The 25,993-nt window shown below is 36.5% G+C and overlaps 2 protein-coding genes across 2 annotated transcripts in view; both read right to left on the bottom strand.

The window, feature by feature from the left end:
* The window catches only part of LOC140158035 (metabotropic glutamate receptor 3-like), a 49,522-nt gene extending 40,686 nt beyond the window's left edge, over window positions 1–8,836 (bottom strand). The window contains exon 1 of the mRNA XM_072181282.1: window positions 8,020–8,836. Coding sequence (XP_072037383.1) covers window positions 8,020–8,836 — 817 coding nt within the window. The remainder of the gene's footprint in view (window positions 1–8,019) is intronic.
* Window positions 1–25,993, bottom strand: part of LOC140157537 (uncharacterized) — a 281,356-nt gene that overhangs the window by 149,634 nt on the left and 105,729 nt on the right. The gene's annotated exons all lie outside the window — the stretch shown is intronic.

The following is a 25,993-nucleotide window of genomic DNA, read 5'->3' as shown; positions in this document are numbered from 1 at the left end:
ATAGAGAGAAGCATGATTTATTTACACGCATTTTGATACCCCATTCGTCAAATGTCGTTCAATATTAACAACACAGTAGTGCTTTTACAGAAAATACCCGAATTTAAAAGTTGCAGTTTACAGCAATCAATGCTTATAATGCCAGCACTGTAAACACGTAAAGCCCGCTATTATCTTCGCGCTTCTTCAAATCAATACAAATAACTGCAACTTTTAAATTGGGGTATTTTTCTTTCAAAACACTGCTGTATTGTCAATATTGAACAAAATTGGACAAATGGGGTATCAAAATGCGCGTAAATAAATCATCATTCTTTTTATGTTGAAATGTTGTGAAAACAATTATCAGTTCTGGCATTGGCATCCGTCAGTCTTCACAGACTATGGAGTAGCGCCGTCTGAGGTGGTTGGAAAGCATCGTCTTGTGTGGCTGAATAGACCAATGCGAGACTTGCAGATTTTGTTGCAGACCTGGCATCTGAAGACTGAAGCATCTGGTAGGGTTGGTTTGAATGTTTCACACTGACTGGCTTTGCGCCTTGCTCGTTTTTCATCAGCAGCTTTCTGGATAACGTCTTCTCCCTTTTCAGGCCGTCAGAGAGATGTTGCCTCCAAGTTTTTCTGTCACTAGCAGCAGATTCCCAGGTGACCCAGTCCATGTCAAGTGCTTTCAAGTCACGCTTACAGACATCCTTGAAGCGGAGTAGCGGTCGACCCTTTCTTCTGTGTCCTGAAGATAGCTCTCCGTAGAGGAGATCCTTGGGAATGCGACCATCTTCCATTCGACTGACATGTCCTAGCCATCGAAGGCGACGTTGACGTAGTAGCGTAGGCCTATACATTGATGGGATACCCGCCTTAGACATGACTTCATTGTTTGTGACCTTGTCTTTCCAGGAGATTCCAAGAATGCGGCGTAGACATCTCAGGTGAAATACTTGAAGCTTCCGTTCTTGTGGAGAGTAGGTTGTCCATGATTCACTACCATAGAGGAGCGTGCTGATTACACATGCCTTGTAGACCGCCATCTTTGTTGTATTGGTGAGCTGCTTGTTCTCCCATGAATCTATAGGCGTATTTATAACAGCTGAGTTATTTTTTGTGCAGACTTTAGATGATCCTTGTATTTTATTATGTTTATGTAAGTTAAATATGAACTTGCAGATCCGAATTCTAAAAGGGCAATTATTGTATATCATATTGTTATGATCATCCATTTTCACATTGTTTTGTGTTAAAGTGCATGAGTCTTAGATGATTTAAGTCGACTTATATCCCTGCAGGGCTCTTCTAAATTACATCACAAGCAAGTGTTTGCAATCATACAATGGAAGTATTCACCACAGAAATAATAAAAATTACGTTGTCTTCTCGCCCTTGACTATCTCTTTATATTTCGTTATCTGAGTTCTGGATCTGTGTACGCACGTAAAATAATATATTGTGATAATTATGAGTTTTTAGAATACGCTAAAGACAGTTTTTGTTACGTCATCACTTTTTTTACCAAATTGTATTTAATGTCAAAAAAGCTGTTTAAAGGGGTTGAACAGCCACCCATAGTGGGTAGGAGAACATGAAAACTAATATGAGATACTGTATTAGGATCACATATTAAGTATCATGTGAGAGTATACTCTTGTACTTCAGAAGACATGATCACATATTAAAGTGTGCGACACTATGGAATATAAAAAGCATGCTATGGGTATGTTAAAAATTGAAATGAGGTATGGGGCTGGCTGGGGGTGATAACGGGGCGTTATCTCAAGGACAATATTGTTCAAGGTTGCGCCGCAGGCTTACAAAGAAACAATAGCAATCAAGCTTAAACTTTAAATTAGCACCCGATAGAGGGCAGGGCCTGAAGAATGAGGGAAATTATGGGTAAATATTTAACGGAATAAACTGCATAATCATATTATTTAGATTTATTCCGTTAAAAATCTTATTTTAACTTATCAAATTACTAGTTTTTATATTCTATGGTGTCAAATTTTTATTCACAACGTTGTAAATACGCATTAAATACGATTAATAACAACAGAGGGCGCTTTTTCTTTAATATGTGATCCTGTCTTCTGGAGTACAAGAGTATACTCTCACATGATACTTAATATGTGATCCTAATACAGTATCTCATATTAGTTTTCATGTTCTCCTACCCACTATGGGTGGAACAGCTAGGGGTTAAGGCCGTGCCCTAATAAAAATAGTTTGACGAAACATAGGCACATGTTTCTTGTCACGCTATCATGTAACATGTGGTTCGATTGATCAATAATCAGGATAATCAGGCTGTTATTAAAATCAATACGTTTAAAGTCAGTGTTTTCAAATATTCGTTTTTACGTAATATAGAACGAGTTGCTTATATAGCTAGTATTCATATTTTAATGCTTCAGTGTTATATATATATATGAAATGCTAATGGTAATCATTATCGTTATGATTGACATGATCTAGTATCAGTCATCAGCTAATTATTTATTATGTACAGTCAGCTAAATGGGCTATTCTACTTGAAATCCATACACTCCCTTTAAAAGACGTGATGATCTTATTCTTCTACACAGGGAGTGTGAATTTCAAATGGGGTTACCTGAATGGATGACTCCATTTGAAAGTTACACCCCCTGTGTGGATGATTAAGGTCGTTGTTTTCCATTGGGTGTATGGATTTCAAATGGAATATTCCAATTAGCTACTTACCCATTATTACAAGTACGTTATTGGAGTTTTTAGTGTTTGATGAAGAAAGTTAATCAGCTGAGTGCAAGTGGGTCGTAAGTGCATGGCTATAACAAAGTACTTACGGTCTTCTTGTACTCAACCTTTGATTGTAATATCAATTGAACAAGTTGATCTAGTTGAACTAGTTCTACAGGGCGTATCTCCAAAAAATTATATAAATTGAATTATTTGTTTCGACTAGAAAAAAAGTGATATCGACATGAAGTTGACCAAGTCAGGATTTTTTGCTAATTCTCATCGCTTTGAAAGAATTCTCATTATAAATTTCTACTAGTGTTTACATTAAGCTATATGCAATTCAAGAAGTGTACATCACACGACGCTAAATGGGCTAACATGGATTTTCACTACTTTATGTAAATCACCATATCTTTGAATACAGATGCGTATGCCGCCAAACGGCTTTATGAAATAGTGCGATCATCATTTGCGCTCATTTTTACTGAATAAATAAGTTTCTGTAATTTGTAGCCGATATCAAATGTTTGGGTAATTCTCTTGGTCAATAATACGTCACGTGTATATTTCTAGCTTGTTGGTATCAATGAAAAGAAATGGAGACCATGACATGTCTGTCGGTGGACGAACATTTTCAGTTCCGGTTTTATTGATTTTTTTGAACGCGCGAAGTGCCCCCAAAAATTCAATTTTATTAATGATTTTTAAGCCCAAATGAAGGTGTGTTTTGATTTCGCGCGCACAATTTTTTGAGCTCATTTGAGCTCGAAACACGGTATTTTGGTGCTAAAATAAAGATGCACAGGGCAATTATTGCTTAATTATGATTGTTAGGGATGACGTCCCCCTCTGCCACAAAAAAAAATGAGGAGGGGGACATACCTTTTGGCCAGTACTTCTCTATTGGTATCATATTCATTCATTGTATAGCGAACATTTAAAGTCCACCACCCCTTAGACGTGTTGACAAAAGACTCAATTAGACGATGGTTAAATGGCATGGGATAAAGAGATTTTTTTTATTAATGATTCTGCTTTCTATTGACATATGAATCAGGTAAACAAATATAGTTATATATTTTAAGAAGGTTGTAAAAGGATGAAGAGCACTGATGTTCTCCAATGCATTAATTACATTATCAATATTCCAGTTAATATCATACAGACATAGAAGACATAATTATTAATCTTAATCTTCCACACAGGGAGTATGAATATCATTCAATTAGAATCTCCCATTCAGGGTCGTCTGCTCCAAAATGGATAATTCCATTTGAAATTCATACACCCTCAGTAAGACGATTTATGTGAATATACCAGATACAGCCATATGGAATACATGCCCTTTACCTTCCACAGGAGTGTGAATTTCAAATGGGGTTACCTAAATGGATGACTCCAATTGAAACCAACAATCCCCGTGTAAGAGATAAAGGTTATATCGTCCATAGGGATCTATGGAATTTAACTAGAATAGCCCATTGCCTGTCAGCAAACAGGGTAATTAAAGCTAATTAACTGCTTTGTTCTGCTCCACAGACAAATTTAACATATATATTACGTCAACATCATTAGTATCGATTTTTCCACACGCCATATGAGGCTAAGATCAATTAAAGGTGGGTAGTCAGATATTTCAATATTCTGATCTGACATTGAGACCACCATTAAATATATGTTTCCATATTATCAGTTGCATTGTTCCAGCGGTTTTGATATGAAAGCGGAAATGGGTATAACAATGGCACATAGGATAGCAAATACTGTGTTTGAAAAATATTTTTGGTCAGACCATCTCGGGCGTTTAACTTTCTTCTGTTACCAAAATGTTAGTTTTGATGAGGAACAGTTGCTGGTGAGGCTGTGGGGAGCTGGTCACATACCTTTGATCTCATAGTTTGCATTTTAAAGGCTTGAAACAACTCACTGTTACACCGAATCCTTTCAGTGTCAAAATGTCGATTCACACCAAAATAGTATCAAATTAATTTAAGTTACTCCCCGGGGTGTCAATATTTGACCCGGCAGCACAAACGAGCCGTAAATTCCCTAAATTGTATTCTGAGTTATGGTGTAAAATGTGTACGAAGGTCGTATTCATCGGTAACTTAAGCAGGCCCGACATCCGTCTCATTTCGATAGTCAAAAACTAATCAATAATCCTATTGTTGAAGTGGATAATAAGCTTCTACCTTAGATGGCTATATAACTTTTAATAGCTCTGGTCTTTGTTTGCTTTTGCTAAATCCTTTTCAAGTGGTGGGTTACCAGGCATTGTATTTTGTATATGTATGCATAACCAACAATTAACAATGAGAGAACCTTCTTAAACCTCGTTGACTTGGGGATGATTTGAAATGACCGCCAATTATGACTGTTTGATATTTATTGCCAGCAATGTGGAAAAAGAGACACACATAGAAACGAAAAAAGCTATAATTTTGTTGAAGGAGCAAAGTTTAACTAACCATAACCAGTATTAAAGGTGAGCGGTAAATTTAGTCTTGTTGTTGTTTAATACAATTGTACATGTAGGCTTACATTGAAATCGATGAGACTACAAATTTGTTCTGACTTTTCTGAGTAAGCCTGCGTCTCGCGTGTCAAGCATGTGTCAACGTAATCCTATTATAACAAACTCAAGCAAACGGTAAATACCAGTTTTTCCGTGGTCTGCACGAGTAATAAGGCATTTTTTGTGTCCTTTACGTCGCAATTGAAGACCTGAGCGCAAGAAGATCGTAAGTCCACTTGGCCCCTCAACATGTATACACTAAAGGTACGTATAGTTTCTTTAAAAAAATTTATTTCCTTCCTTAAAAGGTTTTATATTGTTTAATACATGTTCCAGGGTGAAAACATCATGAAAGGTTGTGAAAGATTACTTTTGGCCCCTGAAGATGTATAAAATATTACCAAACTATACGAAACTACGCAACTTTAGTGTAAACATGTTGAGGGGCCAAGTGGACTCACGGTCTTCTTGCGCTCAGGTCTTCAATAATGTTTTGTGATGCTTTGCGTTGCCGCACTGCGTGGCACTGCAAAATACTGCATTGCGGTATCACAATGAAGTTAAATACATTTTAACTTGGAAATGCGACGATTTGCGTTGAGTTGCGGCAAAAAGTAATCGATACATCGGAATTGCACCACACCGCTATGCCATTTCGGTTATTCCTATTCCATGAATTAAAAAAATGAAGACATTACAAAGCTATACTCTAAGATTTCGGTTCTTTGGTCTTATTAAGCTGAAATAATGCGGTAAACGAAATATTGTATGAAGTGTAAGTTATATTTGTAAACGATATGTCAAAAAGTCAGATTTGACAAACAATAACTAAATTCATTAAAAATAGAGCGTACAATATACCTTTAAATAATTGGCAGTACATCTCCAACATTCAATATTTTTACCAGTTTTTCACATGAATGATTTACTTCATAACCATAGAAACGGTTTGCTCCTCAAAGCTTCAGTGCGTTCTCGTATTGATACAATAACTAGTAGATTAATTTCATCATTTTAATTTTAGAATAAGGGGAAAATACATATTAATCAGACAATTAGAGCCAGGTATACCATTTTGAAGTAAGGAACAAGACAATCATAACAAAAGCTAAAGCAGGTTGCAAATCTTAGAAGAATACTTTTAAGTGGCTTATTGTGGTTTAAAAACCACAATAGTAAAATTACAAACCAACAGGGACAAATTAGACAAAGGTTAACTACAAAAATCAATCGAAGTTTTCGTGCAGATATACTGTCCTTTTCCTAACATAATTATGTACTTCTTAAAGTATCTTTTCTATATTACAGAACGTCTGAATTGAAGTGAAAGGAAATGTATAGAAACCTGACTCAACGTATTGACCAGTCGCGTTATTTTGTGTTCCAGTGCGATCAAACAGTGTCACATGAGATGCTACCTTTTCCCATTTTTTTTTATTGATTACTTTCAAGTTGTTTTGATTGTGCACAACATTCCCTAACAATATGAAAGTTACTCCTTAAGGGTAGACGAGGTATTGTTGGTCGAAGCAACCTAAAAATCGATTTTCATTATCTAGATCAATATATTATTGAAAATTAACACCTTGATGTTTTGCAAAAGTTCATTCTATACTCTGCAAACTTGCTTAATTTATTGTTGTTAATTAGTTATGTACGTTTTACAAAAGTGTTGTTGTTTCAGCCCGCTTCACAACGTAGCTCAAGAACCGCAGCACCTATAAAATTATATCTGTGATATTTAATTCTTCTACACGCTCGCTATGAATTGAGCAATGCAATTTTGCCAAAGCTCACTACCATTCGTAAGATGCTGTGAACTACCAAATCGCAACAGTTTAAAATAATTAATAACCTTAAACTTGTGTTGCTCTACGATATCATTTGGTCGAGTTATGGGCTCTTGAGTGGCTTCAAGTCGGATTTTGAAAGTTGCACTTAGCTCCTATTCAAGCCAAATGCGTTCGTCGTGTAGACACCCCACACCCCCACCCCCCCACCCCACACACCCACACACAAAATCAAGACAAAGGACACCGGGATGTGCCCTGTTTTAAATACTTAACCATGAACTTTACTTTATTTTACTCCTTCGACTTCGACTTCCAACTTCAATACTTGCTACCCTTTACTATCTGTGACTTATCTCATGAACTCTTTCTGCTGACATCTCAATACTTGGTGTGCCCACCATCGCTGTCTATCACTGCCTGGATTCGTCGTCTAAGGTCTTGAATAGGAGCTAAGTGCAACTTTTAGAATCCGACTTGAAGCCACTCATGCGCCCATAATTCGACCAAATGATATCGTAGAGCAACAAAAGAGATATCAAAATTCGCAGGAGAAAGCTGCGCTTTATATACATTGAATAAGTGTTTGCTATATATTTCAGTTCCCGATATATCTGACCATCTATAATCGTTTCGATACTTTCTGGGTTGAGTTTATTAGCGCAGCGATTTATATGAAATATCGCTTTATAAACTCATGTAATGTAATGTAATGTAATGTGATGCGATGTCATGTGATGTAATGTAATGTAATGTAATGTAATGTAATGTAATGTAATGTAATGTAATGTAATGTAATGTGATGTGATGTGATGTGATGTGATGTGATGTGATGTGATGTGATGTGATGTGATGTGATGTGATGTAACGCAACGTAATGCAACGTAACGTAATGCAATGCATCGCGGCACATGGGTGGGTTTGTGTGGGGTTAGGTGGGGTGGTTATGAAGGGGGTGTGTAGGGGTGAGTGCTTGACTGTGTAAAGAGCGATTTAGCTTACCAATTGCAGCATTTATATAATCCTGAACGCCTTCCAAGTCATTATAATTGCCCCATCCATCTCCACCAATCCATATGAATGATCTGTAAGCCTTCGCTCTCGTCGCTGCCGACAAGATGCCATAAACAGTCTCCAATTGAGCGAAGAGTAAAACCACTGTTGTCTTTGTGGTCGATTTATTCAACAGATCAAATATTACTTGGTCATAAGTGACATGATCAGCGTATAACGAAATAGTACGTACAATACCAAGACAGATGTCTAGCTCCTCGGCCTGTTGTCGAAATGCCCTCTGAGCACTTTTACCGAACGAATCATCTGAATTCAGGAACGATACATACTTCCACTCGAAATGTCTTAAGATATCTATCATTACACGTACTTGGAACCTGTCAGGAGCGACGGTGCGTAAGAAGTATGGATAGCGATCAACGTTGCTTAGTTCGTCGCTTGTCGATAGAAAGCTTACTTGAGGTATCTGATAACGACCTAAAACAAGTGCAGCTTGCATGCTTGAAGAGCTACGCTGTGCTCCAACCATGCCAATAACTGATGGGGAATCTTCGGAGATGTTACATACAAACGTACTTGTGCCTACCACAGACGCACTTGTGTTTACCACTGACGCACTAGTGTTTACCACAGACCCACTTCTGCTCACCACAGACGCACTTGTGCTTACCACAAGTGGGACCATTTGTAAGCTTGCTTGAAGAGCAACCGCATCGTACGAACACGAGTCGTAAATATCAAAACCAATACTTATATTAGGCAGCAATGTAATGTTAGCGTTCACACGTTCAATTATATAGACCATTGCTTCGACTTTCTTTAAAGCACCTAGTTCCCTTAAATCACCGCATTGTTGATTTGGTTCGTCGTAAAAATGTAGCGGGAAAAGCCCGCCTATATTGATATCGCCGCTACGCGTGTATCTCTTTAAAATCTCCCCGCCGCGTGTTACAAATACTTCCGTACAGAACAAGAAAATCAAGAAGCAGAATAGGCCTATATCCACTGCCATTTCAAGATTCAAGATTGAATCAATCTGGTGATAAAGTACCAACTTTGCATTTTTTTTCAGAGAGTCCTTGATATCACTTAAAGCAACTGTACAGATACATTGCTGTCACAATCTATTTGTAGCTAATACTTATAAAAACGTGTTCATTAGTCCAATAACAGGAGAACGAAACCATTTCATCAAATCTGTACTTTTATGTCAAATGATATGAAATTTTAATTTAAAAACACGCTGGTGTTCCACTTTCCTGTTATGACAAATTCCGGTTTTCAGAAATTGGCATGCAACTGCATTATTTGCAATATTCCGGCTGCATTACACGCATTGCATTTCAATCAATTAAAATACTATCCCATAGTTACATATATTCAATAGAACACAGCACTAATACACATCACGTAGCCAGCCGCTGCAAACCACTGAAATGATGTAGGTAAGTCAATACAGCGACAAGTTAAACGTCGCTAGATTTGGGCTTAAATAATTCATCGCAGCAACATTGGATCGATATTGGGCAGACAAAAGCATGGCAATGACGATAATGAATGACGAATCAGAATTAATGTGATAAATATGGAACATATTTAAACTGGTAAGCTAGAAGTAGCCCGGTATTCCTAAATGCATTATTGATAAATGGATACGGGTCAACAAGGCGGTAATTATGTAGAGGTGGAAGACATTGTACAGAATATGAACAGAGAGTAAAATAAAATTAAAAAGTGACAAAAACACTCTGATAATTTTATTACTAGCTAGAGGGGAGGAAATTGTAGAGAATATTATCAGAAAGTAAAGCAAGGAAATTAAGAAATGAAAAACAGGTTGACACTTAAAATTAAAAACATAATGTATTGTCAAGGAGTGTAGATAAGCGGAAGCACACATATGACAAAATGTGTGTGAATATAATTAGTTTTGAACATTTTGATTTACAGCGACATAATTCAAATGTTCTTTGAACTGTACTTTGACAGGAACCTAGATTTTCTTTTCATCAAGTGATGAGTTTGCTCACTTCCAAGATAATGTTATTTGGTTAAGGGAGGTGTAATGAGCGAACCGTGGTTTGGATTCCAGAGGGAACGAGGGTGTCTGTAAGAGGCAGAGCCATCAGAAAATGAATAACTGAGATCGCGCGCCAAATAAACTTACTGCAGTAATTTGCCAAGTCTTTAAAAAAGTAGGCATAGGCGGGAATCGAATCCGGCCCCTTCGGGTTCTGAATCAACGGATAGTATCACTAACCCAACTTCCTATCTGCACTAAAACCTGTGATATTAATTCTTGATAATGCTTAACGGAAAAAATCAATGTACGATGTCATTCAAAATCAAATAGAAGCCCCATAACTAAAGTAGCAATCGATAAATCTGCTCACTCAATCATCAAATAATCAATCGAAAAATAAATAAATAAATAAATAAATAAATAAATAAATAAATAAATAAATAAATAAATAAATAAATAAATAAATAAATAAATAAATAAATAAATGTGTCCGTTCTCTGGAGACCCAAAACGTCATTAAATAAATAAAAAAAATAAATAAAAAAAAAAAAAATAAATAAATAAATAAAAAAAAATAAATAAATAAAAAATAAATAAATAAATAAATAAAAAAAAAAATACGAAAAGAAATTATAAATTAGTTTTTCTAGGCCATACGCTGGAAAAATAAAGCAGCATAAGAAAAGGGACAGTCGCACGGTTTCGAACAAGCGACGCTCAGAACAGCAACTAAGAAACCAAAACGCCTTAGACCGCTCGGCCATAGAATCACACAGTCTACTCAATGTCAAAGAAATATATTAACCTTTAACGTTACGCAATATTGGCACATGACACGGGCACATGTCTGCGGGTAAAGATACTGCATGATAGAAATGCGCATAAAGGGTCTATCCCTGAAGTTATACTAACCAAATGGTCAACCAATTCTTTGTATACCAGCTACAGTCAACCTATACAAAGAAGTATATTGTTAGGCGTAGACGCAATCATCAATGCGGGAAGTATAAAACCATAGTCGCCACTCGTGCACTTGTTTGAGTCCACGGGTATTCCGAAAACAGCCTTCAACCCTGAATTCAGAGGTCGATTTTGGGTTGTTACATGCAAATACAAACTAATTATATCATGAAAAACCCACCAAGAGGACTACGATACTTATTCAGAGCCAATCTACATTCTGTTATTTACAAAAGCCGACGATCAAAGTAAAATTATAAAAGGAGCAAGACCAGATATCAACGTTAAATCACGGTAAGCCTAAACTCGCATCGAAAACGCCAAAATGCAGTCACACAATTTATAATATTACTAAATCACCAAAACGAATTGTAACGTAGGTATGCAGAAAAGAGTTGTATTAGCAATACCAAAGTATGTGCAAAAAATTTGTCTTTGGCATGTCGCTTTTTTGAAATATCACCAAAAATATCAAATTTTGGAAAAACACCCCAAAATTTAAAACAAACACGAACCTTCCAAAATAAATATATACTAGACTAAGCTGTGGTCTAACCCACGAACACAGCCGTGTTGTTACCCCTAATGACCTTATGACCCCAAAATATATGAAAACGGCCATAGACATAGGCTAATGTCAATGCATGGGTGCATGTGGCACCACTTTGCTATGTTACTTGTGGCAGAAGGGGCATTTTGAAGGTTTTTCGTCTCAGACCGGAAGTGACCCCTTAATGACATTTGACCCCAAATAAAAAATACCACATATGAATTGAGTACCCACAATTCATGTGTGAACATACCGTTACTGTCCTATGTTTTCTTAGCAAATAAAAAATTTTGACGGTTTTCGTTTTATACCGGAAGTGACCCCTTAATGACGTTTGACCCCAAATAAAAAAATACCACATATGAATTGGGTATCCACAATTCATGTGTGAACATACCGTTACTGTCCTATGTTTTTCTTAGCAAATAAAATTTTTGACGGTTTTTCGTTTTATACCGGAAGTGACCCCTTAATGACCTTTGACCCCAAATCTGTGAGGACCCCATAGACATGGGATAATAACAATGCATGTATGCAAGTGGTGTTACTGTCCTACGTAATTTGTGGGAGAAGAAGCATTTTAAAGGTATTTCGTTTTGTACCGGAAGTGGCCCCTTAATGACCTTTGACCCTAAATACAAAAATACCACATATACACAGGGTAACTACAATTTATGTGTGAACATACCGTTACTGTCCTATGTTTTTCTTAGCAAATAAAAATTTTGAAGATTTTTCGTTTTATACCGGAAGTGACCCTTTAATGACCTTTGACCCCAAATCTGTGAGGACCCCATAGACACGGGATAATAACAATTCATGTGTGCAAGTGGTGTCACCGTCCTATGTAATCTGTGAGAGAAGAAGCATTTTGAGTTGAAATCACGTTTTGACCCCTATGACCCCTGCGTGACCTTTGACCCCACGAGTTTCATATGACATGTAGGGGCATGGTCAATGATGGTTATGACCAAGTTAGGTCAAAATCGGTGTAAGCATGTAAGTGCTAGAGCAAATGAAGTGGTCGGCAGAAAGAAGAAAGAAAGAAGAAAGAAAGAAGAAAGAACCTGTAAGAAAAAAGACACAGCCGTGACTAACGTCACGGCTGTGTAATTAGCACTCGGCGGCCCAGTCACTACCTGTCGCTGTGATTTGGGGTAACTCGTTGCTTCCCTTCTCCAGATACCTGTACTTCAAGGTCGCTCATACCCCACGCCTTAAGGGGCAGCAAATATCACTCGCATAATTTACTTTTTTTCTTTCTTGTTGTTGGAAAGGGCGTTTACGTCACATTTTGATAATGTTATAAAACAAAATCACACTTCCTAATTATTAAGAGTAGCTGTGCACCAGGTCAGAAAAAAAGTGAGAAGACAAGGTGGCTACGTCGGCACGCATAGTAGGTGATAAAAGTGGTTTTCCAAGTAAAGTGTTGGATGATAACCGTTAGACCAATAGGCCTATAAAATGAACGCAGTGTCAGACAAAAGTCTTTGAACAACATGGCAAAAGTTCGAAGTCGGCAAAAACATCTAAATCCAGCGATGCTGAGGTCTTTATCAGTTCTCGGACCTCAGTACTATAAAATATAAATACTCGGAGACTCGTTTCTGATTAGAACACATTAGCACAAACATGTATTTCTAACCCGGCGTTTTTATTTTATTTTTATAAGCCTATTGGTCTAACGGTACGCATCCAACACTTTACTTGGAAAACCACTTTTATCAGGAAAAAAGTGGCCGTTTTCAAAGTTGCACTTGAGTCCTTATTGGAGTCAACGTTTCTTAAGGGATCGGATAGGAACGTTTGCACAGTATTTCTTGTGGGACATGAGAGCACATCAGACACATCAAATTGCATTCTAAATGCCTGTGTAAATGGCGGGTCTGACTCAGTTACTATTTTAATAGCAGAAGCATTTTGTTCGAAATAATGGTACCACTTTAAGAAAAGCCTGTCGGCAAATCAAATCGATATCAAAGGAACAATGTGTTACGTAATCTACTTCATCACCGTGTTAAATAAAACTTCCTTGATGTCTTTTACATGATTACAACCGAGATTCATTCTTTGCGGCATCAAATCACAGACCCTGGAAATAACGTTTCTAATCGACTTGAAAGCGTGCGACAATATTGTGTTATTGGCTCACTTAAACATTAGCGATAACGCCACCTTCTTTCCCTTGTCCAATTCGCTGTAGAAGCGACGTATTTATCGGATTAACTACCATAGCAATAGATGGATATAATTTTTGAATAGATCGCCTTGCACTACAAGCATGTTGCACTCATCCCCGGTGTATGTCTGCAATCATATATTGAATATACTATCGCCTTTTTTCAAATATACTAATCTTACAGGTTCGAGTGATTAGCATTTATTTGACATCGCTAAGGTTCAATGCATAGATACCGCGTGAACATGGCAGTGCAGGGCGATCTTTTCCAAAATTGTATTCGTCTATTGCTATGGCAGCCTTACGTCACCTCTACAGCGAATATTGTGCAAATATATTTGTTAAAAAAAGATTATTAATACTTATTATAAGCTACATCCCCAATTTTATATGATATAATCATTACGCCTTTGGCAAGGATGTTCATTTTTTTCTGCTATAACCTATCAGATTCAATTTAACTAAGATGAAATTAATCTAACAGTAATAACAAAACGTTCGTATCACAGCTTTTATTGTCGTGAATCATTTATATTTCTTAAGGGGGTACTACACCCCTCGATAAATTTGTGTCTATTTTTGCATTTTTCTCAAAAACTAATAACACACTGGTAACAAAAGTTATGTGTATTATAGGGGCAAGAATCAATTACTACACTGGAATTTCAGTGACCCAAGACAAGCGGTTCGTTATTTATGATAAGAAATAAGGTACCGCTGGGATGTACCTCATTTCCTATCATATATGCTGAACCGCTTGTCTTGAGTTACTGAAATTTCAGTGTAGTAATTGCATCCCTTGCCCCAATAATATACATAACCTTTGTTACCAGTGTGTTATTATTTTTTGAGAAAAATGCAAAAATAGTCACAAATTTACCACAGGGGTGTAGTACCCCTTAATTACATCCATTATGATATCATTATCCCTCATTTTACTATTTTACACTTTTTAAGCTTACCCTACCATCTTGTTGTCAGATTTAATTTAACTAAACTTCAATTAAGCTAAAAGTAACAACAAAACGTTCGTGTTTTATGTTGGACTTTTAATGTGCTATTCTAGTTGAAATCCATACACCCCGTATGAAGCGTGACGTTAATCATCCACACAGGGAGTGTGAATTTTAAATGGGTTTACCTTGACATCTGCATCACCTGTGTGAGAGATTAAGGTCATGTCTTCCATAGTAGTTGTATGGATTTCAACTGGAATAGCCATTAAGCCTTTTTGAAGTATGGTGGGCACAAAAGGAGAGGGCGTACTTTGGTTTGGATAATCGTTTGGATAAACAAAGTACGCCCTCTCTTTTTGTGCCCACTATACTTCAAAAAGGCTTATATGATCGTGTGTCAGGGTAATCTATTTAACGTTATTGGAATAACTAAGGTAATTAAATGGATTTCGGCTAAGCTCCAAAACTGGGAACCATTGTACACTTCCTATAATTTGGTTCATCTCAAGTTCGGTGGTGACGTAGGTGCTTATTTCGCTTGCCGCAGTATCAAATCGCGGACGTTTTCGTAAAGTTAAACGCCCTGAGTGTACACGCACGCGCACAGGGGCGATTTGTCAGCACGCTTGCGGCGCAACCGCAAAAGAGCATTGACGTCACTACCAAACTTGAGGTGAACCAAATTACAGTAATAGTATGATAATCATATATGCTCCAATGTTGATATAAGATATGAAGTCATTTGAATTTGACCCCTGTTTATCGCTAGAGGTCACAAAAGGTTTACAGGGGTAAAAATTTAAAATGTTCCAATCTTGTTGACAGATATACCAAATTACTCGTCTGATCTTCTTCAATAAGGTATATCTCCATTTGAAGACCTGAGTGCAAGAAGACCGTAAGTCCACTTGTCCCCTCAACATGTATACCCTCAAGTTGCGTATAGTTTGGTAATGTTTTATACATGTTCTGGGGCCAAAACAAATTTTTCACAACCTTTCATGATGTTTTCACTCTGGAACATATATTAAACATTATAAAACCATAAGAAACTATACGTAACTTTAGTGAATAACATAGTTGAGGGGCCAAGTGGACTTACGGTCTTCTTGTGCTCAGGTCTTCATTTGTAAATGACACTCAAATTTATAAACATACATACGTGTTTTGAAAATGTGTAGTTCGTGCATCATTATCTTCTACGGATGCTACCATGATTGATTATACTTCATTTCACGTGACACATCTATCCATATATTTGTATGGGAACTTTTCAATACAACAGGTTGTATCTACTTACTGTTTTCCTAATGCTATACTTTTTCATTACATTTTTATTATGTCTGTATCTTTTAAGTATAACAAATACAACATTCTCTTTTCCAACTACTTCACGTTTTCTCAATTTTCTGGTCAACAACCATTTAGGGCAGGCTTAGACAGACACAAAAATTCTGGATTAATATTGAAAAATACGCGGATCACTTTGTGGCGATCATTAGCGGTTTAGATGTAAATACCCCCTTTTTAATATATGATTTTTGAATAAATCTTTATTCCGTAAGCATCGGATAGGAAACTGCACTTTAATTGGTTCTATGTCTATAACCAGCAGTGTATTGAATATTAACATTAATCTTCTTGAACAGTTGTTATACAAACGTTTTACTTAAAAATAATATATCAATTTTGTTAAATATATATATTATATAACAAGTATTATTTTTCAGGTGACTAACTTGGAATTAAAAGTACTCAAACCCAAACGGTGACCCAAAACCTAATGAAGATATGAAATAAAAAGTTGCACTTTTGTGTTTAAATCGATGAAAGCACGGCGTTAGTTTCCGTGCTAATTAATGAAAGCACGACGCTAGTTCTCTTGTTCGCGAACGCTTTGTGTACAAATCAATAGGGCGTGCAATGTGGCAAACTGCAACTTTTAAATTAGTATCTTCCTTGGGTTTTTGGACCGTCTTGTCTTTATTTCTTGAACAATTTCAACGAATGAGGTTTTTAAACTCGAGCTAAAAGATGCAGCTATTGGCTGTTCCCAGCAAACACAAAAACGTTTTTAAAACGTTTTAAATAAGTTATATTTTGGGTTTTGGTTTGGTAAAAACGTTTTAATAACATTAAAATGTCGGGTTATATAAAGGTCATGAAATCGTTTTATAACGTTTTGTATGAAAACACACTACAACAATATTTTTAAAATGTTTTCGAAATGTCATTGTAAACTATTTTTGCAAACATTTTTGGCCAAATATTTTGTCAACACTTAAATAACATTATGTTAAAATATTTGCACCCAGCAAACACAGAAATGTTCTTAAAATGTTTTTGACAAAACGTTGTAATAACATTTAAATGTCTTGTTATATAAAGGTCGTGAAAACATTTTAAAAACGTTATTGTAAATACAGTCATGGACAAAAGTTTGGAATATTTTTATTTTTGTATCAAATGCAGTTTTCAATCATAATAGGAACAGATTTATTGTTCTGGAGTAGTGTTCAGTTGAATTTAATTGAAACATATGAATGTCCTTTGATGTTTACATCACACAGTTTGTCAATTAAACAAAGAATTACATGAGGAAGCGCATTACAATGGAAGGATCACATAACCGCAACATGTTTAGGTGGTCTCTTTGTATCACAAAATGAGATTGAAGACACTAGCAAACTTCATTGTTTAAACAAAAACTTGCACTCTCACTGTGACATGTTCAGATAAGTCTCTTGCTTGAGAAAACACATCTCAATAATTGGTGTTTCCACCCCTTGCCAGCTCAAGGTCATTTACGCGATGTGACATTCCCTAGACCATGTTTGCCAAGGTCCCTTGTGGAATATCTCGCCAGCAAGCAGTGAGGGCGTATAGTATATAAGTTCCTGCAGGGTGATTGGTTGGTTGTGCATGTTACCTATCCTTCAGGATACTTCTGCCCATAAGGTCTCTATAGGGTTCATATCCGGGCTCAAAGCCGACCAGTCCAGGTGCTCTACATTCTCATTTTCAAGGAATTCCCTCACATGTAGGGCTCTGTGCGGCGTGGTGTTGTCATCTTGGATCACGAAATCGTTCCCGAAGTCTCTTCTTGCAAACGGAAGCATAACTGTATCAAGAACATGCAGGTATTGGTTCTGGTTCATGTGTCCTTCTAGCATGTAGAGGTGTGATTTCGACCTACTGTGAAATGCTCCCCATACTGTGATTCCACCACCATCTCCCTGGACTCTAGGAAGGATACAATCTTCAAGCAGGGCTTGACCAACCTGTATTCGGACCTTGAATTGGCCATCTTGTCTGTAGAGAAGGAACCGGGCTTCTTCACTGAAGATCACGTTACGTCAGTGGCCTACTGTCAAATCCCTATGTCTCTGTGACCAAAGCAAACGCGCTTGCCGATGTCTTTGCAGAATTTTCTTATCGGTCATCTTGCGCAAAAACCTGCACTAACCAGTCTATTGTTCACAACTTTCCTAGGGACAGGCGCGTTTATGGACCTTAGTCAATCTGTTCGTAGCCGAGATGCAGACTTCGTGCGGCTATTGCGGCAGTCTCAGGAAAGATCGGTCTTCTATGGCGCTTGTCTTTCGGGGCCGACCTGACCTTGGTCTAGGTGTAGTAGTTCCGGTCTTTCGACGTCTCTTCAAAAAGGTGAACGTAACTGGTACCTTGCGTATGACGTTCTGTCAACCAGTCCAAAAATGCCGTACTTCGCAGGTCAGCAACCAATCACGTCGCGCTTTTGCCCTGACGTCAGACACAAACTAGCCTTTTTAATTCAGTCTTCGACTATAGCTATTATATATAGTACAGTTACAGAATGTGTTATTTGTAATGTTTCATTTAATCGCCATGAGATTTTATGACCACAGAGGCCTGTATGTAATTTTTGATCATTTAGTGGTGTTGTTATAAAATATGTTGTACTCAATCTCTGATAATGTTACTGTAATTAGCGTAATTTTGTCAGCGTGTGTTGTCTGTGTGGAGTGTGTAAGTGTTCATTATAAGTCTTTTTCTGTTTTGATCTAAACATAGAGAAACTTACAAAAGAGGAAAGCTTAGCTAAACGGGAATAACAAAACCTCTATTTGGTTGGCAAAAAACATATTTTCGCATATGTTTGGTAGTTTTTAAGGGTCAATTCGGGCGTTGCATTACATGATTATACAATATACATAATAATGCGTTATCTAATGGCGCACGCAATTACCTGAAAGCCAAATATAAATAAAGTTAATGCTTAGCTGCTTTTTAGTGTCGATTTCGAAAAAACGCAGGTAGATTTAATGGATTCAATGATGCGTTCGGAAGTGGCAGGCATGTAACAGTAAGGAATATTGGTTGCGATGAGGTCCTATTCAAAGGCAATTCACGTCCAGCAATTCCTATTCCGATTTCAGAACGCGGTTATTTCCGATTTCTTCGGATCCATTTATATCTAGTAAAAACTGGATTTTTGCATGCAAATATAGAGGGTACGCGATCTCAGCCAATCAGATTGCGAGGTTAAGCGGCCTGATATTCTGATTTGGGGAGCGCGATAGCGTGAGTCAAATCTTTCTCTTGATCATCAGACACACTTGCTCAGACTGTTTGTTACAGTTTCATATGATTTTGTATTTTGTATATTTTCTGTATCTGTGAGAAGAGAAGAAAGAAACAAACTATGATTAAATCAACCTAGTTCTTCATAGGCATTCCATAAGCACACACACACACACCCCACAAAAAGAATGGGTAATAATTATTTTGATACAGCCTGTTATTTGTCTTGTATTTATTTTGTACATTATATAAACACTGATTAGATCACCATCTTAACGCATGTTATCACAAAACAATCGAACCCACTGATCAACAAAAATATAATATCATACTTTTATATCTGCGGTAATTGTGTTGAATTTGAGATTATATAATTTTATCAAAGAGTAAATATTTCTTGAACTTTCAAGCTTAAAGTAGTTATGTTGCGCTTCCAAACTAAAGTTAAATCAAACCAAATGTTTGCAAAATCAATCCCACAGACTACACACTATTTTATTATGATTTTTGTTTGTCTAATTGTTTATTTATTTGATTTCGTTGAAATTAGCCAAATAGGAAATTGGAATCTCCCCACCATCCGTGTTCAATCTGTTTGTAGTTGTTCAGCTATGAATTCTGTGTTAAAATGCTTTATTTATTCTTGATTAACAACAATGACAGCAAAAGTTGTTTACAAGAAAGACCAGTACCACAGACAGATAAACAAACCCATCAAATGTCAATGTCAGAAGGTTTGCTGTTTACTGATGTCAATATTTGTTAATAGTCTCCTTCACAGCCGATTACTGTCTTTTCTTACACTCATCGTTCCTGAATGTTCGTGATTCTCACATGCAGTTCAAGATTGAGACTATACTAAATGCAAACTGATAACACGTCACTGTCTTTGCAGGTATAGTCGCTCTGATAACCCAAATAACTTATGAACGATACCACAAGATGCTTAAAGTGATATTGCAACATATCAGTTACAAAATAATCTTTCTTTCCACCAAATATTACTGTGCACTTTAGAATATTTTCTTTTTAAATTCAGAGCCGAACAAATAAGGTAAAAAGAAAGTTGAAAAACAATTCAAAGTGCTTCGCTCTCTTGTGACCAGATCAGATGTATATAGGTCTTTGTCCAAGCGCGTGCCGCGTTGTGCTCCTTTATGACTGCCACATCGGAACGCCGTATAAACGCAAACTCCACATATATAGTATGTGTAGAACATGGTAAACTTTTTAATATATCAAAAGAACCGTCCATTTTACGATTGACAGAGTTGCTATTGGCGACATATTGCGGTTTTCGTTGTATTGCTTCCTCTGTTTGAATAAAAGAGGACATATCTGAGAGTAAAATTTAACACTTTGTGAAAAATATACAATTCAACAAATGTTACAACATGGCTTTCATGGAGTACATCGCTCCAGGCACTTCACCCAAACGCGACATGTTTACACATTTTGTTTCACATTTTGATGATTCTTATCTAGTCATGCAGGTCCACCCCTTCGTCCCTTTAATGTCAATTTTTCCGCCGCCAGTAGAGTGAAACTTTGTAATAAGCGTCGGTACATTAACCAAAAAGCGCCACCACGAATACAGATGTAGCAAACAGACTCTCCTTCGCAACATTGGTTGTTGAGGGCGTATCAACCGCTGTTACCAGTGTCGCTCACGACACAAATATTAGTACGCGTGAAACATAACATTTCGTAGTCTGGTGGTATGGCAAGGTATGTTGGTTTTGCCAGTTAAAATGTTTTTCTTTGTTGATTATTAATTCTATGGGTGGTACAAAATGAGATTCCGGGGTGTAAAATTGCTACCCCTTGGCAGATCGAGATATCCAAGGTTAAAGTTTATACAGGGGTCAAAATTAGAAACTGGATCACGGTTGCAGGACAAGTGTCCTCGGAGTCCGGATAGAATGCTACGCCGTAGACAGTAGCGTACCTACCGGTTGGGAGGGGTGCCTTGAGACCTTGTTCTCTATAAGCACGCAATATTAAGACGATTTTATATAGCTTTGCTACTAAGAAAGGGATGTTGTTATTTGATTTCGCTTTATAATTTTTATAAAGTGGTGTACTAAATGCCTACATTGTATACTATACAATTTGATTATACTTAAAACTCGCTATTGAAACGTCCTGCACCGTTTGACGGTGCTGATTCTCAATAGCACATCCAACAGCGCCCCCACGTGTTTATTAGGGGCTGAAGAAGGTCTAGCGAATTGCAGAAAACTACCCAAAGGTGAAATATTTTTAGCTGTTTCGAAAAACAATTTTCTTTCAATATGACACTAGAGGAGGTGTAAGCGGATGCGACCCCCCCCCCCCAATTAAAAATTTTGTTGGGCTCTTCCGTCTTACGGGGGTAGGGTCCGATTTCGGAAAACCAGAGAACAGAGGGAATGTCCTGCAAGGACGGTTGTGGATATAAGTCTGTATAAACCATTATACGCTGTGGGGAATCGAAACTGGGCCACACTCCTGAGAAAATTAACCGGCATTGCCAAATTATTTATACCTTAATCTTTAGATATGATATGTTTCGACACTTAACAATCATCTTGAGGAATCTTACACCCTTAAAATACATGACATTAACACATTTTGAATTTTAAATGAGGAAATATACAAGGTACGATAAAAATGTATTCCTTTAATTTAAACTTGCTACTTACAAACAGAAAAGAAACAAACATGCAGACTAACGATACATGTAATTTTACTATGTACTATGTACATGTACTATGCACATTGAATACAAAGGTTGACTAATTAAACCATTGTCATTAGATCTTCACATTTTCAGGAACAGTCGTAAGTATTCAGTTAGCAGCCTGGACAACCGATTCTTTAGAAATGCTTAGTCGCGCTGAAAGTCGATCGATACATGTTAAAATCAGCACAATTCAGAGATACACCTTTTTGCTATGAAATTAATTTTCTCGGTCAAATTTTTTTTCTTCAGTAATGTCAGTTAAAAACTTGGTGCTTGAATATACATTTTTTTAACAAATCCTGGTGTTAAAATTAAGCATCAAATTGTGTCTTTTAGTGTGATATTTTTGATTTTTATAGGCCTTCAGTTCGCACGCGAGCTTTTTACGGAATTCATTTTTTAGCGTCTCAAACTAATATAGTTTGCTAAAGAACGATATTTCCCACCTCTGTAAAGCACATCGTGTGGGTCTATATATTATAGTTTTGTTAGAATTTCCGTTTTTATTTTACCCTTTTCCCCTTCATACTCCGAAAATGTCTAACTCAGTTCTTTTATCTCGAGAGCAACCAACAGAAATAGTCGATATTTCCTTTGTTGTTTATCCAGGTCAATTTTCCATTGAAAGCAAATTGCCCGACCAGCGATTTGGTAGCCCAAATCCCCAATTGAGTGTTCTGGTTAAACATGATCAGTAGGAGCGCTATAGGCCTGGGAATTTCTTTGCTATATTGAAGTTCTAGCAACACTGTAGCCATGCCGGTATTCCTATTAAACCCAGGGATATCGATCCACAATGCTAGTATTAGCCTTAGATTTCACTCGTTGATTTTGAAAATGGTCAGCCGGCAGTTAAAATAGTGAAATGAAAACGCAAATTCTGACAAAACTATGATATATCGCTCACGGTGATGTGCGTTAGAAAGTTGGGAAAAATCCTTCATTAGCGAACTATCTTACTTTGAAAAGCTAAAAGGTTGATCCAAAAAAAGGCTCGCGGACAGAGTTTAAGCCTATCAAAATCGAAAATCTTTCACTAAATGACTAAATTTCACGCCTAAGTTTAACACTAGAATTTAAAAAAAAATACAGTATCAAGCACTACAATTTTTCCTGACATTTACTGAAAAAATGAAAATGATTGCTTTTCATTTGGCCGAGAAAATTAATTTTACATCGAAAAGGTGTAACTAAAAATTTAGCTCATTTCAACACCAAATTCGATCGTTTGTATTGCCTCATTAAATGACTGAGTGAGCCTTGCCAAACAAAAGAATCGGTTGTGCAGGCTGCTAACTGTATTGGTTTCCTTCATATCTTTATGTCATCGAATTGGATTAATATATATGATCAGGTATTTTCATTGCCTTAACTAGGTATTGCGGAATAGTATAGATCATCGTAATTATGATCTTCCTATTTTATTCGCACGATTCTCTTTAGCAAGTGTAGACACAATTAAAGTACAGTCAACATTTTCAGGAACAGTCGTAAGTATTGGGTTCATTCAAATCTTTATGTCATCGAATTGGATTAATATATTCAGACGATGAGGTATTTTCATTGCATTATACGTGCTATATTCTTCGGAATTAACGTAACAAGTTTTGCGTTTAGTTTGCCTGATTTGGGGCAAACTGTGATGATGAATAATGATGTAATGAAATTGTGAGCTAATCTGATTAAAATTGATTTATACATAGAAGTGCAATGATTAATGAAAATACCTTTATAGCTTGTACATTAGGGTGATTCACAAAAAATGAAATTGGTATTTTTCAACGGGACACCCCCTCATTTTGTTCATTTTGATAATAAAATCATACCTGCAAAATATGAAAAAAAATCAAAAAAGTTTAGGGGGTGCTACCGGTCAATGAACTTTTGTACACAAAGTCAATGGGATTTATGAGCCATTTTCTTTACAACACAAAAAAGCCATGTTAATTTTCCCTGATTGTGCCAAAAATATTTGATCATAGTGTGAGTAATGTCCTTAAAATAAATGCTAAAGAAAATTGTAAAAAGGTAACCCGCTTTCCAGAAAATTGCATTTTTGTGAAAACTGTTACATTTGGGGCAAGGCAGTTGCTGGAACAGCCAAAATATTATGGTACTTGGCTTATATAAAGTTGTGTTTATGGGGCTCTAGTTCTTTCTTTTTTTTTAAATGTTTTTTTTTTTGTTTGTTTCTTTGTTTATTTTTGCTTTGTAAATTATGTTATTCAAGTGTTGAATGTGTGTAGGTTTGTAATTTTATGTAAGTGTAGTGTAATGTTTAATGTATAATCCAGTAGTAAATGTGTCTTAGCCACTCTAGCTCTTGTCACCAGTACCTTGCACAAGGTGTAGTTTTGAACTGGCCACTATCCAATGTTGTGACCCCAATTGATATACATTTCTTTTCAACCATGGTGAATCTAATCCTTCCTGTGGTCATTCAATTCAAATTTGTTTGAATTGAATGACCACAGGAAGGATTAGATTCAAACAATACAAATCTTCATCAGGTATGGCCATAATGACCACCCCTGATACAGATGTATGGATTTTGATAGTTACTATTACATAAGATTTCAAAAGCTGGTAGCACCATTGGGGTAAACTAATATGTGAAGAATTTTAATCTTTTTTTTTATCAACAGTTCAGTTCAATAAGGTATAAATTTGGGGTGCCTGGTGGGATTCCAGGGGATATCCCAGGGTATTCTTTTCTTGAGCTACACTCCCTCTGTCACTTTCGAAACATTTTTTATTATTACAGTCAACTATGAACTTTAATTTGGTAAAAAAACATGTTTTCACAAAGTTAGGTATATCATTGAACATTTACATCAGCTTTGCAAGCCTGGTAGACTTTTTAGGCCCTGAAATAAGCGTTTGAAATTTTTGACAAAAATCCCATTGACTTTGTGTACAAAAGTTCATTGACAGGTAGCACCCCCTAAAATGTTTTGAATTTTTTTCATATTTTGCAGGTATAATTTTATTACCAAAATGAACAAAATGAGGGGGTGTCCCGTTGAAAAATACCAATTTCATTTTTTGTGAATCACCCTATTGTACATCAATGATAACGACTTACTTGGTACCAAAGGCACCAATTTATGCATCGCACAATATGTGATGCGATCAAGTAAAATCAGTCGGAACTCGGAAATATTGATTTTGAGATACAGCCAAACAAAGGAAACACTCCCCTTTGTTTTCTTTTGTTTTGGAAACTCTACAATTGCTCATATCTGTGGAACTGGTTGTTCAACTTCAAAGGGGTTTTCTGCAAAATGTAGTTTTGTAAATGCTTTTTACTATCCTATAAGAAACTGAAAATTTAATATTTCCGAGTTCCGACAGAATTTGCTTGATCGCATCACATTATGTTAAGGTCTGGGTCCCCTACCTTTTCACAGTATTTTTTGTGGGACCTGAGAGCACATCAGACACTCTGAATACGACGAATGGCCTTCTGATATTAAATAATTCAGATCTTTTGAAATTCGCAATATAGTGCAAATTTGAGCAAAATATAAGCAAAATATAATGTATATATTTATCGAGTCCTCCTCGAGTCCGGCAAAATAGGGTCTTTTTAGGTCTTTTATTTTCGTTCATTGTAAACTTCTTCTTATGCTTGATCAATGATCACATCACGTGATTAATTTAAATAATTTGGCATGCAAATAAATTCAGTTTGTAAATAAAAGTACAACCAAAAAGCAAGATTGCTTCCAGTTTGGTTTAAAATGGTAATACTAATGTTGATATCAACTCGTATTTACTTTTTAGGGTTAAATCTAATATGGAGAGGTTAGTATTGCTACAGCGCCACTAAAAACAGTTAGTTCGCCTATCGCTGATCACTATATTGTAGTGCTAAAGGTAAGACTAATTTGTGTAATACTTGACTACCACGGGTACATAGTTGAGACGTGTGGATTCTTACAGCAACGCTTACACCAGTTCAATTAATTCATAGTCACTCGATCTACCTCAGTTCAATCAA

This window comes from Amphiura filiformis, chromosome 7, assembly GCF_039555335.1.
Source record: "Amphiura filiformis chromosome 7, Afil_fr2py, whole genome shotgun sequence".
Taxonomy (NCBI): domain Eukaryota; kingdom Metazoa; phylum Echinodermata; class Ophiuroidea; order Amphilepidida; family Amphiuridae; genus Amphiura; species Amphiura filiformis.
This window is presented reverse-complemented; position numbering and strand designations above follow the sequence as displayed.